Consider the following 18,992-nt stretch of genomic DNA (forward strand, 5'->3'; position numbering starts at 1 on the left):
ATGACGCCAGAGATTTACAGGCTTCAAAGTCTCATCGCATAACTTCGTAGCATAACACACATTGCGGCCTTGGTTCATCTTGTTCACCACTCCATGTGAAGCCCAAATTAATATAGCGTGAGTCGTATTTTCTCATCGTTTTTTGGCGTTTCGTTCTGTTTTCATTACCGGTACTTCCACTCATACTGGTACATGGCACACACGGACCTGCACTGCAGATGTATGTCCACTTGCTGTAGTCGCATGTTCAACTTCAGACTTTTCACTGATCTCACTATCATCACTGGCTTGATTTATTTGTTGTTTGCTTTTTGAAAGATCCTGTTTTCACAAACATTTCTGGAGGTTGAAGGACTACTGCTAGCCTACTGCACTACATTTGTAGAAATCGCACTGGATTCTGGTACAGTACTTTCCATGTGACAATGATGGAAACCAAGTCATGTGAGCTCAGAATCAGTTATGCTACACGAATATGTGTAATAAAGTTAATAATATTAGTTGTAGTATTGATTCCAACACTATGTTACAATAGTTCCAATAGTATACTTAATCATCAGCTATCTGTATGTAAAATTCTATACTATATAGGATCTATAAACTCGCTGCCGCTTCCTTTCCGTAATTATGCAACCTTTTTTTCCATTAAAGTATAAGTATAAATGTATATGGTTTAGGACATTTATGTCATTATTCATTCAAACAATGTGCAATAACTTGGTTCCTTGTCTGTCATTTTTGAAAGCTAGAAGGATTGGATGCTACTTTGTCAATTGAAAGTTATCCTCAGCCATACATATATATATATATATATATATATATATATATATATATATATATATATATATATATATATATAATCCTACGTTGAATTGCTGTACTGTGCAAAATACAGTAATCCTCAAATATTTTGCACATGTTTTCTGGGGAGTATTACAGCACCTAAACGCCTGAAACTCAGCCATATTTGTATCTGCCTGTTGACAGTAATATTGGTCACCAAAAGCCTACACATACAGTAATATAAAGAGTTACAGTATTTATGAACAAAAAACTTCATACATGTAGCCTGCTCTTTAGCATGCAGTAACACGTTCTGACCATAAGAGGGTGGTGTTGTAACATCACGTCAAGATTGTCTTTCCTTTTTCTAAACCAAGGGTTTGGCTTCACAGATCAGTGTTCATTCAGTCTGTATAAACCAACTTTTAAGGACAGTGAGCCAGGAGAATCTAGGTTAATTTTTTGACAGCACTGAAGCTCCAAGCTTCATATCAGACCTTTCTTTAAAACGTTACAATTAATTTATCTTGTGGTATGTTTTTATTTTACACCAGAAATAATGAACCTGTCATATGCCTTGAAATGTAATTTAATTTGAGGAATATGATTGATTGTAAATAAAGGTTCGAGAAAATCCCTACTTCAGGCATTCAAATTTGTTATAGTGCCATTTTCTTGAAAAGTCCCACCTTGTGGGCAAATGCTGGATCTTTCTGCACAGTTCTATAAAGTAATTTACCGTAATATTTTATTTGTGAAAGCAAAAAAAAACTTTTCAAGCTTTAAAATTAGTTGCTTATTTCAAATGAAATGTTACTTAAAAATAAAGGCATTTAAGTTGTTTGTGTTTTTGTTGTGAAGTAGAAACAACATTGTCTCTGACTTGACTTCTCTGATTCCCTGTTTCAAAGGTGATTGATCAGCATCAAAACCTAATCATTGCCAAGCCGCACAACAGCATTAACTACACCCTGCTGAGCAACGACAATGCGTTCCTGAACTACCACCCTCACTACTTCACACAGCGAACACTCACCACACGCTTCCAGATGAACCTCACCAAACCACCCCACGTCCAGATGGTGAGGAAGCCTGTTCTCACTGTCATGGGACTGCTTGCCTTATTAGGTAAGCAAAAAACAAGACAAAAACCACTGGTCAATTGCACAAACTTGCACATGCTTAGTTCCCTATCAAGCTGAGCACTAGCTAGTATGGTACTAACTGCAGATCATCTCAAGCTCTGTACTATCTTAATACCAATTGGAACGATAAAATACAGGGAACAAAGTTTGGCATCAGCTGATCCCCCAACTTCAGTGCAGACCTCAGAGTTACACTGATTGTTTCAACTAAGGTTTTAAGGCTGTATCATTTTACTGCTAATCAGCCAGCATTTATGACAGCTTTACAAAAGCAGCCTGAGGTAAAATCTCCTGACCATCAATGGTTTGTTTTGTAACTGGGAACTACTCTGTATGGACAGGTTTACCTTTTCTTTTGTGTGTGTGTGTGACCTATTTATACCTCCTGCAGCACAATGTCTCCTGTCACTATGCTGGGGCATTGGTTCATGATTTCTAGTCTAGAGGGAAGAGTGCCCCCTACTGGTGCACCAACACCACTTCCAGCAGCAACACAGTTTTTCCTTGGAGGTCTCCCTTCCAAGTACTAACCAAGCCCAGACATGCTTAGCTTCTGAGGTCTGACAAGATCAGGCTTCACAGTGGTAAGGCTGCTGGTGTATATCAGTGTTTTTGGTGCTGAAAGGATAACTTAATGTTATTCCATTAAGTATGTTTTATTTTAACATTAAATTGTTATTTTTCACCATTTTTTCTCAGGAAGCTTAAATTCCTCTTTAAAACTAAAGCTGAAATATGCAGTACAAGAATCCAACACTACTCTCCTGTCCCCTTCTCCACTCGAAACCATTTTGCAGTACACAAAGACAAAATGATCAGTTTAACCCTGAGGTCTGTACTAAATTGGATTATCAACTGTGATAATGTCTAATGATAGGGCACAGGTATTAAAATGCCCTGGACAGCTGATGAAAAGCTAATCCTATGGACTTTAGTTCCAATTATATTTAGTAGTTTATACAAAGCTGTTAATGACGACAGTCAGTAGTCAGATATATCACACTGACTTGGGGGACACCCATTGAGAAGGCTTGTGGGAGGAAAATAGATCTGGAGATATCCCATACCGTTCAATACACGTGGCTCAATAAGTGGCAAGCCTTAAGTTCTCTTGGTGAGCCTGCTGCCTCTCGGATCAGGTGTGGTACTTGGCAGTGGTGTTAGAGGAACTAAATCGAGGTAAATTAACCCAGGAATGCTGAATCATTAAATATATAACAAAAACATCAGTTGCTGACTCCTACACTTCTAGCACTAATCCAATAACAGGAGAGTGTTCTAGAGTGATACATGTGCTTAACTCTTAATCCTCTTCTGTTGTAAAACCGAAAGAAGGTCATGGGAAAGGTTAGTGTGTGCCTTCAAATGAACCTGAATATTTTACAATGTATCAGGTACATATAAATAAATACAAATATAATAAACATATTGTTTATTGTTTTGCTTGTGATATGTTGTTTTATAGCTGTAGTTTCGTTTAGCAATACAAGAGCATGGTTGTATTTTAAAATGAAACTATAGCAATGGAATCAACAGTAACTAACAGGCTATACACAACCCCAACTTCTTGTGTAACTAAAAGGGTTCTTTTTAACATAGTGCTATCTGATTGAGTGAAGATAACGTTACATTGAAATCATTATTGATTTTATTATTCTATTTTATTTTATTTTTCATTTGACGAGTGCACAAAGTACATTAATACCACTCACTTTTTAAAATAACATTTGTTTAGAGTTGACTTTAACTGAAACCTAATTAAAATCTGTTAATTGTGCAACAAGCCACAGTTCCGCAGCTACTTGCAAAACCTTTCAATTAATTAATTATGTGCTGAAAAAAATGCGCTACCAGAAAGACATAGTCCTGTTCACTGTTGAAGCCTAATTGGAAAGTTGTGCCAATAAGGCAGATCTAACATAGAAGAACATGCAAGCAGTTCTGTATTTGTAATGCTGAAGTTAAAGACATTTGATTCTATTGTACACTTATTTGTTAAATTGAACAATTGGGCCTAATTACTTTAGAAAGAATATGTGAGGCTAAAGTTTGGTAGCTGTTATTTTCTAACTTATTTGCTTTTCTATTCTACTTGGAAAGTGAAATGTACAATTAATACATTTGATTGTTTCAAAGAAGACTTATTATTATTATTATTATTATTATTATTATTATTATTATTATTATTTATTTCTTAGCAGACGCCCTTATCCAGGGTGACTTACAATTGTAAGCAAATACATTTCAAGTGTTACAGTACAAGTAATAATACAATTAAGAGCAAGATAAATACATACTTATCCTAGAAGTTGACAGATTTATAACATCCAATAGTGTTGAATTAAGAAATACTAAAATAAACTAAAAATCATTGACAAACAGTTCAATTAGAAATCTTTTTCAATGGCTTCCCGTTCATAACAGTATTCTATGCGTTCTAAAAATAAAAGGCCCTGGCATTTCTGCTCTATCTTATCCTAATATAGATGGATATCTTTTTTTTTTTTTAAACTTAAAGGTGAGAAGCAAATATCATCAGATATTGGAGCGAGTGGGGAATCTGTGAACATGACCTTGGGTGTAATAGCTAGTACTCATGAGACTGCTATACCTGGTACCTCAGACAGCTGGCAGTCCACCATACTGATTTATAACAGCAATGACAACGACACCTCATCTGATGTGGGCTACGTGACGGTCAACCTCAACAACTACCCCGCCCAATTAGGTAGGTTATGGTTTCGTGAACCTCTCCCCATCTCTGATTGTTTTCAAGGTGATGCAAACGTGTAACTAATTAACTAGAATCATTAAAGATGTTCCTAGAAGTTTGTAAAACCCTGTGCTGGTTTGTCATGCTGAGCGGTGTGCCATTTGTTGTCCATTTCAACCCACTCGGAGCATTTGTATAGATAGATAATAGTCCCTCTTCAGACATTTTATTAATGAGAGTTTTCTCAGAAATTGTTTTTGTATAAAAGCACTATAAGTGAAATGCAGTATTTTAAAACTATCACCTTTTGGTTCTTTCCAGGGCTGGTGTATGTGACATATTATCTAGACAACAACACAACAAACCCATATCTGCAGTGGAAGAATATTGGCAGTCCTGATTTCCCAACCATTGAGCAGTTTAAGCAGCTTAGAAAAGCAGAGGTATTCCAACCAGGTGTCTCAGTTAAAATGGCCACACATATGCATACACTGGTGCTGTTTTCAAGAATCCATTGGAGCTGAAAACAGAAAGCATTGAGAAAAAATGCTGAAACTATTAAAGTGATGCAACATTCACATTCTTCAAATAATAGATTAAAGCCAACAAGGATTTAGCTGATGATCAGATCAAGAATGTCACTTTTTATATGTTTCAGATGATTATATGCTGGCTATTTTTTATGAAAAAGGAAAAAAAAAAAACAGTAACTGTTACAGTACCTTAATGATAACAAGACTATATAATTTACAGTACAGTATTACATTATTTTATAGTTTGACTTAGGGCTTATGTCCTAATTTTGAAAATAAAGCAGCATCATTATTATTCTGTTATCTTACTTCTGGTCTCCCTAGGAGCCTCTTGTTGTGGGACCTCTTGCTTTCCCCTCCAGTGGTAGACTAACGCTGAAAGCAGAGCTTCCAATTCCCTCCCTGTTCCTCATCCACATTTGTGCTAAACCCAAGGTTCCTCCAGATCAGGTTTGTTGTTTCTTTAACTGTAGATTTTAGTAAACAGTGTAACTAAATGAGAAGCGCAGTTTTAGTAATGACATAAATCCAGAAGGTTGTTATGAGTTTGGCCCTAAATTGTACTTATTTGTGAATATGGCTCGGTGTTTCAAGAATAAACACTGCCGTTTAGTTCAAGATAGTTAGTGTACACATTTTAGTGGGAGTCTGAATTATGTGTGTTTAAACTTCAATATTTCTGTTCTGTTGCGTGTATCTCTCTCCTAGGTAACAGGTTTGCGTATCATGGCACTCACCAAAGGACAAGTGGTAATTGTGTGGAAAGATGGCTGTGTCAATTCAAAGTTAGTGTTTGTGATTTATAATACTAGTTCAAGTTGATTCTTTGTTACTGATGTTGGAACTAAAGTTTTCAAAGTAGTGAATAAAAACAACAGCTGACTTTAGATGTAGAACCAGAGCCAATCTTCAATATGAGTATAGAATTGGAAGCATGGGTCCTTGTCATTTGTCTGTGTGTTTTATTGTTTTGTTAGTTCTTTCTTTTAAACATTGAACTAAATGAAGTTCAAAAGCATGTGTTAATGTTGGGGTAAAACTGGATTTCATGAATCCGATGTCTTACTGGGTTGCACACGTGTGTTTTGTATGTGGAGTTCATAGGCTTTAGACCTCACTGGCTGGGTTAACTAAGACTAGACTTAAGTCTACAGTAAATATTTTAAACAAGATGGGCATTTTCAGGGAGCTGCTTTACCACTTTTGAATCACAGATAATTGTAGCATTCAAAAGTATGATATAAAAGGGACAGATTTAAAATATTTTCTGTCCTTTATTTTTGACTATTTTTGCTTTTAAATGCAGGTGTTTAAAAACATTTGAAGTGGAGTTTTCCGAAGATGCTAAGATATATAGAAGAATTAATGCAGGGGATACCATTTTCACCTTATTTGTGTATGTCTCAGGTAAGAAAATTGACAACAGTGGAATTGAATTTAAATGTGTGTGTTCATGTCTCATATCCCATCATCTCGCTACTAAAAAATATATACAGTACAAAACAATTACCATCATTTGCATCAGTAGAGAGCAGATCAGTAGCAAACAGTGGAGGAACAATGCAAATTGTAAATGAAGCTGTCCGAGGGGACAAGGGAAGAAAGGTTTAAAGTAAACCATATTGACAGAACAGCCAAATAAAAGCAACAGAGAAACAGATTGAAAGTGAACACTTAAAACGTCAAAGGAAGAAATACCTTAGGTAAGCAATAAGACCCGACAGAGAGGGCGCTATTGGGCAATACCCTGGTCGGTGTTATTGCACTTAGAAAATGGGCAACTGTTGGGGAAAAAAAAAAAAAAAAGACAAGTTTTGTGGTTTAAAATGTAGGTGGGTCAAGGATATCTGTCCCGGTGAAAAGGCACACATGCTGTACTTTTTATTTCCTGGTCATTTATTGAAAGTTAATGTACCCTCCTGCCTAATATATATATATATATCAAAAGTCAAAATGTAACCTTCCGTGCACAACAATGCTTCAATATACAAAGGTGCCGACCACAGTAAGGTAAAAGTCTATGGTACAAATAATTGTCTCTTAGCACGGGAACTAAAATGGGACCATCAAATGCTTGCCTTTTTGTGGGGTTAGTTGAAAATACATTTTTACAGCAATACAATGGAAACACACCTAGACTATGTCTTGGGTACATTAATGACATCTTTGGAATTTCCACCAGCTCCAGTGAGGATTTGAAACAGTTCATTCAGTCAGGAACACATTTCCACCCAGCCCTGGATTTCACATGGAACACATCAGAAACGGGCAGCAGTGTATCTGTCTTAGACATTTCCATCACTGTTTTGAATTCCACCATTAACACCATTGTGTACTACAAACCAACTGATTCTCATTCATATCTGCAGTATGACTCCTCACACCCTAAGGCTTGCCGTGACTCGATTCCCTATTCACAACTGTTAGGACTCAGATGTATTTGCAGCAACGATCAAGATTTCTTCGCCAAAAGTGAGGAAATGTGTGTGTTTTTTGGAAATTGTGGCTTTCTGGACAAGATCATCACTAAAGCTAAATCCTGCATTTCAAATATAAATAGAAAAAATGCTTTATATAATAACAATACACAACACACAGATGATAGAATCCCTCTGGTCCTCACTTACTACCCTACCAACAGAAAGATACAGACAATTGTGCAAAGAAACTTTAAAATTTTACAAGAAGACCCATCTACAGTGCCTACTATAAAAGACACAAGAATATAAGAGAATATGTGGTACACAGTGATATTTGTCCTTCTGGCAAACCTTTGAAAGGCACATATCCATGTAACAGACCACGATGTAATACCTGTAAATACATTCATTCTGAAACAGAGATTAGAGGCATTAAATCTTCATTCAACATTTATGAACATTTTATATGTACCACTAAAGGAGTAGTCAGCAGCAGTATCTGCAAGAAATTCATCAAATTGTATATTGGGGAAACTAAAAGGCATTTAGCAGACCGGTTTGTAGAACATTTAAGAAGCATTTGCATTAACACCACTGCATTTCCAGTAGCCCGTCACTTCAACAGAGATGATCATACTGCTGAAGACATCACAGTCTGTGTGATCAATCAGTGCTATGGAACAAATGTTGCTCGGAAACAAAAGGAACGAGAGTTTATCTTTAAAATGGGAACTTTGGAACTTCTGGGAATTAACTTTCTATTCTAATGATCATGACACCATCCACAGAATTTTTTTTTATAATTACAAATCTTGAATAATAACAAGTTTTAATCTTGACATTTTCAAAAGATCAATTAATCACACCTGTTTGCTGGTGATATGAAATTGTATAGATTACTTGCTGTGCTGTGTCACACAAGATCCAGTTAAACCTGGGCACGCACACCTACTGGCAAAAAAAAATATTTACTTGTAGGCGTACAAGGAGAACGACAACAGTTATGGCTGATTCTAGCAGCAATGTGAATAAAATGTCCAAGTCAGTGAAATACGTTTACACTCACAGCGGAAGACTGGCTACAGTATTTGAGAGAGCTGAATTTTGTTAACTTTTTGTCAGTTCAGATTTTTTGGTAAATTAACTCACTTTGTTCAATAACATATTTTTCTGAACTGATTTTGCTTTCACGTTGCATTCAAACAAATGAAGCAAACTTTGTTTGTGTGCCCGAACTACGACCACTTCTTAATAATAATAAAAACAAACTCATCCCCTATTATTATATTGTATCATTTACTGAGAAGGATATTTTTTTTAGACAAGAAGGAAGTCTGTTTGTTTTTGTAAAACTTAAAATGTGTGTGTTTTGTGTTTTGCAGAAAAAGCTGAAGTTTCTGGTTTTTACAGAGTGCGTGCAGTAGACTATTGGGGTCGACCAGGAGAATATTCACTGCCTGAAAAATACACAGAAGAGCATTGAAACTTGTCATTTTTTGTTTCTGTTAATATATATATATATATATATATATATATATATATATATATATATATATATATATATATATATATATATATATATATATATACTTGAAATGTTTTAAGGGATCATTTTGGTATTGTATATTGTGAATACTGTATGTCGATAAAGCACCTTTATTATTAACTTACTACGATTACGTTTAAGGTTCTACATTGACAAAACTTGAATAGACCAGCTAAGAATGAATTGACACAATTGTGTTGTTCTGTTTACCAGAAATTGTATAAAAATATATTAATACAATTTAAGAATTATTGGAACCTACGCTTATTATACCATAATTCAATGTAACAGATTAAGGACAAGCATTTGGCAAACCTTTAACCACTTTTTAATAAAACAAAAAGCAAAATACACAATTTCTAGTAATTTAACAACTAATCTTTATCAAAAAACAAACAAACGTTTCATTTAAAGTATTCGTTCATGACAAAACTATGCTTTCAGAGACTTTCAGACATTTTATGATCATTCTTAAACAGTACGTTACATCTTGTTGGTGAAATCTGTGCCCATTCTGTCTTGCATATTTCCTTCAGACAGATTGGATACACAATGTTTGGCTACAGCTTTATTCAGACCAGTCCAAAGCATTTCTATTGGATTCAGATCTGGTGATTGTGAAGGCCATTCCAGAACTTTTATTTTTGTTTTCTTCAAGAATTCCAGAGTTGACTTAGCCATATGCTTTGGGTCATTGTTGTGTTGGAAGATAAACTGTCCGCCAATCAACATACGAGCAGATTGTGTCATTGTACTTTGAACAATGTTTTGATACGTGGCTGCATTCATTCGATCTTCAATAACATGATTGTCTCTAGTCCCTGAACACCCCCATATCATAATCGAAACACATTCATGTTTTAACTGTAGGTACGAGGTTTTCTTCATTTGAAGGCTTTCCTTTTTTTCCTCCAAACATACTGTGGTCCATTTTGGGGGGCAACTTTAGATTTTAGTCTCATTGGACCAGAGAAATTTGTGGAAGAATGCTTCAAATTCCTGTTCATATTTCTTGGCAAATTTTAAACAGTTTGTTTTATGAATTTTCTTTAAAAGTGGTTTGCAGAGAGGTCTACATGCATACAAGTCTTCTGTGTTCAGGTGCCTTTGTACAGTTCTTTCATGCACTATTGTACTGGATGCTTCTAGATCTTTCTTTAAGTCGTTGGCTGTTAATCTTTGGGGTTTTTTTTAGCTGCTTGGATGATTCTCCTACCTGCTGTACCTGTTGTTTTCTTTGGACGTCAACACATTTCAAGCATTTCAGTTGAATTGGTTCTAAGGTACTTTTTGGTTATTGCTCTGATTTGTGGATTTTGATATTCCATATTTATTTGATACTATTCTGTAGGCATTTCCTTTTGTTATAGTTTTCTACGAGTGTTTTTCTCAAACGTGAATCCAACTCTTTTGTCTTGGTCATTATCTGCTGTGTTGCCGAAACTTTCTTCTACAGATGATGGAAATAAGTACCGCTTTTTTCTGGCTATTGACTTTACAAAGCAGCTTAATTAGTGTGCAGTGGTTTTCAATCAATTAATATATTTTTGTATTGGTTCTATTGCAGTGTTACAGACTTTGAATGTAAAGGTGCCAATACTTAATATTGTCATGAACAAGTATTTGAAATTGCTTAAGTGCTTTTTGTATATAAAGATTGTTTGTTAAACTGCCAGAAATTGTTTATTTTGGTCTTTGTAATATTAATTAGTGGCTAATGTTCACTAAATGCTTGTATTTAACTTGTTTTCTTAAATTCTCTTATATTAAGTGTAAGTTGTCAATACAGGTATGTAAAAGGATGCCTGGCGTGTCGGCAATCTGTGTCCTTTGTTTTTTTTGTTTTTGTGTTTGAATGTATATATTGCCTTGATGTTGTGTTTTTTTTTTTTTCAATGGTTGAAAACCTTTCAGACAGAATTACAGTCCTGACCCAAGTTCTTTTCTACTTGTTAAATGTGTATATCTAATGACATATTCATGCTTGGATATATTTGATCTTTACAGCATTATGCATTTATTTTATTTACTGTTAGAAAACTACAAAATTAAGTTTTCTGAGGAACTCACTGTAGAAAGACTTGTAACTATGGCACCTAAAGGAAAATCTAATAAATATCCCAGTATCCATACTTGTCTGGTTAGTGGACAGGCTTTTACCAAACTGCCTAGTCATTTTGTCAGGCAAGACAACTCTTATCTATGTATTCAGACAACCATGCATTACACCAATAAATGTTCACCTTCTCTTAGGTGGTTAAGTTATGTCATGTGTGTTGTAGGCTGCATCCAGTTAAGATACTCTTAACTGGATTCCAGGTTGATTTTAAGTTCATCCTGATAATTTTAACCTAATCTGGATTATCGTCTTATATTGGTGCTGTTTTTGTTATTGCCTGGTTAGTTGTTTCTAGACGGTTGATCAGTTCCAGACTTGCCTGCCTAAGCAGATTAGAGAAGATGGAAACGGCATCTGTTCCCCAAATTTAACCTTTTTTCTTAAAATGCCTTTAATTGTGAACCTGAATGTACGTTCTTGAGCAGTGCCTTAGATCAGTGGTTGCCAACCCTGGTCCTGGGGACCAACTGAGCTCTCAATTACTTAACTCGACCCTTAATTGAAATGATAATTAATTAGACCTTTTTAATTGTTTTCAGCTCTTAAACAGTTGCAGAGTTCAAGTTGCTTATAAAATGTTATAGCTAACTTGTATTATGTGACTGTTTAAGGGATTGTCATTGATTGTTAAAATGTATGAATTGTGAATTACAAAAAGATGAAGGTGAATATCACAGAGTACATTGCCAAAGACGTGGCTATACTTGGGGTGTGTATATGCAATACTGTATAAATAAAGTGTTGAAATGTCGTCCATAAAAAGAATCGGCTTGTGGATGGTAGTGGTAGAAGTTTGTATAAATTATGTATATGAATATGAAATGTTAATATATGTACAATATGTTATGTGCATGAAAGTCTGTATAAAAAATGAAGTCTATTTCCTTTTTTCTTTTTTTATCTTAGTGCTTGAATAATAAATATATATATAGGCATAAATCATATTCCACAAGTGTATTGTTGTAAACTACACAGTTTATTCAGCGATTTGTATGACAAAGTATGTCAATGGCTACTCATTAAATACAGTTTATAAAAAATTGATCCATCTAACATTTCATCAGTGGCACATTTTTAGGGAGCACACTCCTTTTTGCCTTCCGAGGGTTGCCCTGCATATCATTTTTGATGAAATTGTGCAGCTGTGTAATACATTAGTTTCCAGCACTGTATACCTGCATTATTTACAGTATACTGTGTGTTACCTGATACAGTACAGTATTGGTGATTTATATGATTTGTCTTTAGCGAGTTGCAGAAAAAATTAAGTGTGTCTTTCTTATACTGTATAAGCCACCACACCCACTTGCTGAGAGTTGCTGAGGAGCTAGGATAGATGTAGAAAAATGTACCGCTTCTAAAATGATCAATTTAGCCTCATAAAATGTTCTTACATTAAAATACATTAATTTCAAGCACTGCATTTGATAACTGCATTCTTTACTGTACCATGCTTATTCCCTCCTACAGTACATTATTGAAAAATTATTTTTTCAGTGAGTTTTGTCTTTCATATGCCGTAAACTACCACTATTGTGTAGCCCCTGTTGACTTGTAGAATCAATGCCTGCGAGAAACAGCAGGCATATCAGAGTAAATGTGCCCTCATCTACTTTGATAACAATATTACTTGGATTAGAATTATTTTATTATTTTTGCATTCTTTAAAGGTTGGAGCCTTTCTATCATTGCTATAAAACAAGCTGTATGTTCTAACCAACAGTTGTCAAAACAACTTAGCCCAGTTCATTGTTTTTGTCTGCATGTTTTCAACCCTGCTCATTGAGTACTCCCAATGGTCCATTTCTAATTGTTTCTGTTTTTGTGAAGAACATACTGTAGACTAGAAAGATTACAGTAGCTACACTGTCTGAAGTGGATCGCAGTCCTACTGGAAGCAAAGTTACATAGTCCTGATATAAAAAAATATTAAAGTCAACTAAACCAAAATGTATAATTGATTACTACTGTGACTGGATTGATCACAGACACAATTTTAAGTGAAGAAACCAGAAATAAAGAAGCAAACACAGTTCACCAGTTTGTTTAGATAACCATTTAATGTCACAAACATCAGTTTGTTCCTGTTTTTCCAATGAATATTTCTCTGATTTCGAGAACTTTTTCCTAATCATTATTATCCAAAGGCCATGATTTCAATTCCGGAGACTCCACTTCTCAAGCCTGCATGCCAAAGTGATCCATCTTTCAGTAAGAAAGTACATCTCCATCTCAGCAAGCCCCTAAAATACAGCAATGTGACAAATGCAAAGGGTTCAAATAAAGATTTTGTTTCAGGTTCAATTCCATTGTTTCCGGTTGTTGTTTTCTATCACAACCGGAAGAATTAAACAGTTACAATTTGTAGTTTTTAGATGTGATGTCATGGGTTTTATATACACTGGGTGTACTTTCCATTGTTTAAAAGTGTTTGGATTGTATACACACCAGACTGCAGCACAGGCTCGAACTGGCCGGCCATGCAGATCTCCTCCTGTTTCTGGCGGACGATGAGCTGGATGGCAGGGGGAAGTCCACGGGGGTTGCGGGAGAAGATCAGAGAATACCCATCATCGCATGTTCCGTCATCCTTAAGAGAGCGGCAGGCATAGGTAATAGCATAGTTGTCATAGTCAGTGTCGATAACCCAGTAGTTATCACCTGTGAGGAAAAAGAAAAAAAAGAATTACAGAATTACTGTTCATTGTGAATGTGCTGCTTCTGTTTTGCCAACATACTATATCTTAAAGGCAGATTTACTTTTAAAAATGCTAATTTATTCCAGAAAACAGACTGATTAACTGCGTCTTACTGGATTTTATTCAAATATCAATTATCGACACAATGTACTAATATGTTAAAGAATTTAGCAATTTTGAAACATTTTGAGAATACTTTGAGAAGATGTATTAGACCCTGGATGATACTACTGACTGTTTGGTTTTGATAAATGAATATTACATTATTAAAATAGTTTGTAAATATTATGTTTCCTTACATTTTGCAGCTTCTTTTTGATCGATTTCCCCCCATGATTCCTGTTGTGATACATATATATGTATTGTAATTCAACATCTACACTCACCTCCACTGGACAGGTAGCTAGCCAGGCCCTGGTAGTTCATGAACATTTTGCCTGGAGCTGCTGGGTTAGGCACTGTGTACTGAGCAGACATATCAGCGCAGACCACCCAGAACCTGCCACATAACATTGAAAGGGTAAGAAAAGAGTTGTAAATCATATCCAACTTAAAAAAGCAGTATTAAACTACCAGCAGTGTTAAATAGTGGTTAGGGCTCTGGACTCTTGACCGGAGGGTGTGGGTTCAATCCCAGGTGGGGGACACTGCTGCTGTACCCTGGAGCAAGGTACTTTACCTAGATTGCTCCAGTAAAAACCCAGCTGTATAAATGGGTAATTGTATGTAAAAATAATGTGATATCTTGTAACAATTGTAACTCGCCCTGGATAAGGGCGTCTGCTAAGAAATAAATAATAATAATACCAAGAAACTTTTTAACTGCTCCGTTATGCAACAATTGTAAGTTGTTTCTTGATAGTTTTACACTGTTAAATATATATATACAGTGCCTTGCGAAAGTATTCGGCCCCCTTGAACTTTGCGACCTTTTGCCACATTTCAGGCTTCAAACATAAAGATATGAAACTAATTTTTTGTGAAGAATCAACAACAAGTGGGACACAATCATGAAGTGGAACGAAATTTATTGGATATTTCAAACTTATTTAACAAATAAAAAACTGAAAAATTGGGTGTGCAAAATTATTCAGCCCCTTTACTTTCAGTGCAGCAAACTCTCTCCAGAAGTTCAGTGAGGATCTCTGAATGATCCAATGTTGACCTAAATGACTAATGATGATAAATAGAATCCACCTGTGTGTAATCAAGTCTCCGTATAAATGCACCTGCACTGTGATAGTCTCAGAGGTCCGTTTAAAGCGCAGAGAGCATCATGAAGAACAAGGAACACACCAGGCAGGTCCGAGATACTGTTGTGGAGAAGTTTAAAGCCGGATTTGGATACAAAAAGATTTCCCAAGCTTTAAACATCCCAAGGAGCACTGTGCAAGCGATAATATTGAAATGGAAGGAGTATCAGACCACTGCAAATCTACCAAGACCTGGCCGTCCCTCTAAACTTTCAGCTCATACAAGGAGAAGACTGATCAGAGATGCAGCCAAGAGGCCCATGATCACTCTGGATGAACTGCAGAGATCTACAGCTGAGGTGGGAGACTCTGTCCATAGGACAACAATCAGTCGTATACTGCACAAATCTGGCCTTTATGGAAGAGTGGCAAGAAGAAAGCCATTTCTTAAAGATATCCATAAAAAGTGTCGTTTACAGTTTGCCACAAGCCACCTGGGAGACACACCAAACATGTGGAAGAAGGTGCTCTGGTCAGATTAAACCAAAATCGAACTTTTTGGCAACAATGCAAAACATTATGTTTGGCGTAAAAGCAACACAGCTCATCACCCTGAACACACCATCCCCACTGTCAAACATGGTGGTGGCAGCATCATGGTTTGGGCCTGCTTTTCTTCAGCAGGGACAGGGAAGATGGTTAAAATTGATGGGAAGATGGATGGAGCCAAATACAGGACCATTCTGGAAGAAAACCTGATGGAGTCTGCAAAAGACCTGAGACTGGGACGGAGATTTGTCTTCCAACAAGACAATGATCCAAAACATAAAGCAAAATCTACAATGGAATGGTTCACAAATAAACATATCCAGGTGTTAGAATGGCCAAGTCAAAGTCCAGACCTGAATCCAATCGAGAATCTGTGGAAAGAACTGAAAACTGCTGTTCACAAATGCTCTCCATCCAACCTCACTGAGCTCGAGCTGTTTTGCAAGGAGGAATGGGCAAAAATTTCAGTCTCTCGATGTGCAAAACTGATAGAGACATACCCCAAGCGACTTACAGCTGTAATCGCAGCAAAAGGTGGCGCTACAAAGTATTAACTTAAGGGGGCTGAATAATTTTGCACGCCCAATTTTTCAGTTTTTTATTTGTTAAAAAAGTTTGAAATATCCAATAAATTTCGTTCCACTTCATGATTGTGTCCCACTTGTTGTTGATTCTTCACAAAAAATTACAGTTTCATATCTTTATGTTTGAAGCCTGAAATGTGGCAAAAGGTCGCAAAGTTCAAGGGGGCCGAATACTTTCGCAAGGCACTGTATATATATATATATATATATATATATATATATATATATATATATATATATATATATATATATATTCTTCAGAAAATGTACTTTTGTACCTGTGTATTTAAGTAATATATATGATATAAATATATGTGCTCTAAAAAAGGAAATTTATTGTAATGATCTTTGTGTGTTGTATTTTGTCCTTTTCCCCATCGCCACACTAACAGATCCCTGTCATTCCAATCTAGTAAATCTTGTATCTTTTCTATGTATAGTAATGTCTTCTGCCGCTAGCTGAGTTAAAAGCATTTAGAAGTTGGTTCTATGTCTCATTATTTAGCTTACCCAAAAAGCTTCACTCTTCCCTTGGATGAGGCAGTCATGATGCCCTCATCATCAATAGTATACTCGGCAGAGATATTGTCCTGAAGGAACAAGCCCTCTGGGTCCTTCTTTTGCAGGGCATACCATTTTCCTGCATACTAAGAGACAAAAGAAATACAATCATGTTCTGCCATTGGAGCACCGATTTCCTAGGGCCATATTTTCAAAGTGTTTACTCCAGTCTTTAATTAACCCTAATTTTTTAAAAGGTAAAACTCCTGTTAATTTTACAAAACTAAAACCAAACAAGTATGTTATATCCTTCAAGTTCTCTGAAGTGTGTTTTGTATCTCATTTTGTAACATGAACATGTATTTTTCTCCTTTAAAAAATTAGGAGTCAATTAAATAATGAAAATAAGTCCCCTAAAAGCTTTTGTCATTTGAATAACAGTAGGCCATCACTAATATGATTTTTACCGCCATACTGACACATTACCAAACATACTGTACCACTGAGCCATTCAGATCATTAACAGTACCTAATCATCCTGTGATACAGTGATATATAAGGATGCCACATTTTGTGAAATATATTTTAAATTTGGTTTCGAACAATCCCCCACCGCATTTATCACTCAGGAACCATACTGACTGCTGTTAAAATTATGTTAAATGACCATAGAGTACAAAAAAAGTCCATGATTTATAATGCAAAACCATTTTTTTTAAATAAATATATGGACTGAGGAGGCTCAAGGGCAATATCCCCAGTGGGATATGATTGTATTAAATAATACAGCATTTATGTATTTAAAACAAATAAGCATTTACCCTCTTTGGGTCAAAATCCTGTTTTACTGAGAAGCTGTCCACCACACATGAAGCAGACCAGCACTCCTCAATGTATGAGAGGACAACAATAAGAAGAGCCACCTTCGAGTAGTCCATCCTGCACAATAAACACAGTGAAACTACAGTGAGCAGTATTGCCACTAATAGAGTGTTTGCTGGTTAAAGTCTGTAAACCAAATGTGTGAAGTTTTACAACTGATGTGAAGTGTTTAAAGTTTTAAATTACAGATTTCTGTATCTATCTTGGTAGATTATAATCTACCAAGATAGATACAGAAATCTGTATTTTAAAACTTTAAACACTTCACATCAGAAGGCAGGTTTAGGAAAGATAACTCCTCTCAGAAATGCAGACTGGTCTTGTGCTACTGTATATGAAATATAAGTAATCTAATATACCCGTATGTAGTCACTAAAACAATTTAATTAGTTATCTTAGGGTAGTCATTCTGTAAAATTACAAAGGGTTGAGTGCTCTGACTATTTTTGAATGCTCTACTCCTAAATTTAAGACGTACTGTATCAGTAAAGAAAAACATGCTTTTCTTCATATTTACCAAGAGTAAGCAACTGTTGAATTCTACCGCTGTGACTATTTTTCCCACGTTCTCCCTTCGAAGGAGTCAATAATCTTACCTTGTCAATGTTCAAAGTAGTAAGAGTAGTATTCGGTAGAGATGAAACTTTCTGTGCTCTTCCACTTGGTACTGATGCTGCTGTGTTTCTAAACGGCCCTTTAAATAATGAAAAAACATGTGCGCTAATTCATTATTTTCCCTTCTTGTAACTAAATAAGGTGCTTAAATCTACCACTAAGCCTGTTAGAAAAAAATCCCAGGCTAATCCCTGCATGCTAAACTCTACGCTTACAGTAAAAACAATTAAAGCTTTATGTAACAAGAAAGATTTCTGCTCAATTGGACATAATGAACAGTGGTTAAAATTAACTTCAAAAAGATTTGTCTACAAGTAAGTCTGGACACATGGCTAATCTCCGAAAACCAATACAGTTAGTCAATGTGCATTTTCAGGTCCATAGCAGGGACTCATGGGCCTGTTGTGTAGTGTGTGAGTGTGCATAACAATGTTAGTATCAGCAGTTGTTCTGATGTTTTGTAGTGTGTGAGTGTGCATAACAATGTTATTATCAGCAGATGTTGTTCTGATGTTTTTCTGGCAACGGATTTGTAAAAAAAAAAAATGTTTAACACCGACACATTCGTTTAGTGAAGGAGGGTAGTTAATTATATTTTAATGTTTTTTTTTTGTTTGTTTTTTCATACTAGAAAATTATGTGAAACCTTAACTTACAAACAATAATAATAAACAATAATTGGGCCTTTTACAATTACTAGGGGAAAAAAA

General features: G+C 35.6%; 2 protein-coding genes across 3 annotated transcripts in view; one reads left to right on the plus strand and one right to left on the minus strand.

Moving 5' to 3' along the window:
* The window catches only part of LOC117409492 (alpha-L-iduronidase), a 56,170-nt gene extending 47,049 nt beyond the window's left edge, over window positions 1–9,121 (plus strand). The window contains exons 8-14 of one of the 2 annotated variants that reach the window (XM_034923263.2): window positions 1,695–1,911; window positions 4,447–4,656; window positions 4,963–5,084; window positions 5,499–5,624; window positions 5,883–5,959; window positions 6,481–6,581; window positions 8,977–9,121. In XM_034923263.2, the coding sequence (XP_034779154.2) occupies window positions 1,695–1,911; window positions 4,447–4,656; window positions 4,963–5,084; window positions 5,499–5,624; window positions 5,883–5,959; window positions 6,481–6,581; window positions 8,977–9,077 (954 nt within the window). In that variant the 3' untranslated portion in view covers window positions 9,078–9,121. The remainder of the gene's footprint in view (window positions 1–1,694; window positions 1,912–4,446; window positions 4,657–4,962; window positions 5,085–5,498; window positions 5,625–5,882; window positions 5,960–6,480; window positions 6,582–8,976) is intronic. The other variant, XM_034923271.2, reaches the window with a different exon arrangement.
* A 4,179-nt stretch (window positions 9,122–13,300) lies between these two features.
* On the minus strand, window positions 13,301–18,421 carry LOC131737130 (purpurin-like). The gene is made up of 6 exons (XM_059024242.1): window positions 18,264–18,421; window positions 17,607–17,724; window positions 16,795–16,931; window positions 14,345–14,457; window positions 13,708–13,920; window positions 13,301–13,502 (listed from the first exon to the last, which is right to left on the minus strand). Exons 2-6 carry the CDS (start codon window positions 17,721–17,723, stop codon window positions 13,492–13,494), a joined length of 591 nt encoding a protein of 196 aa, XP_058880225.1. The 5' UTR covers window position 17,724; window positions 18,264–18,421; the 3' UTR covers window positions 13,301–13,491.
* Between the last annotated feature and the right edge of the window lie 571 nt (window positions 18,422–18,992).

The sequence above is a fragment of the Acipenser ruthenus genome, chromosome 1 (assembly GCF_902713425.1).
Source record: "Acipenser ruthenus chromosome 1, fAciRut3.2 maternal haplotype, whole genome shotgun sequence".
Classification (NCBI taxonomy): domain Eukaryota; kingdom Metazoa; phylum Chordata; class Actinopteri; order Acipenseriformes; family Acipenseridae; genus Acipenser; species Acipenser ruthenus.

What these genes read in the sequence shown, in the direction of transcription:
- LOC131737130 (XM_059024242.1), bottom strand. Translation starts at nt 17,723, where the DNA reads ATGGACTACTCGAAGGTGGCTCTTCTTATTGTTGTCCTCTCATACATT. An exon ending in GGAAGAGTGAAGCTTTTTGG is followed by an intron (nt 14,458 to 16,794) that starts GTAAGCTAAATA and finishes GTTATGTGGCAG; the next exon opens with GTTCTGGGTGGTCTGCGCTG. An exon ending in TAGCTACCTGTCCAGTGGAG is followed by an intron (nt 13,921 to 14,344) that starts GTGAGTGTAGAT and finishes TTTTCCTCACAG; the next exon opens with GTGATAACTACTGGGTTATC.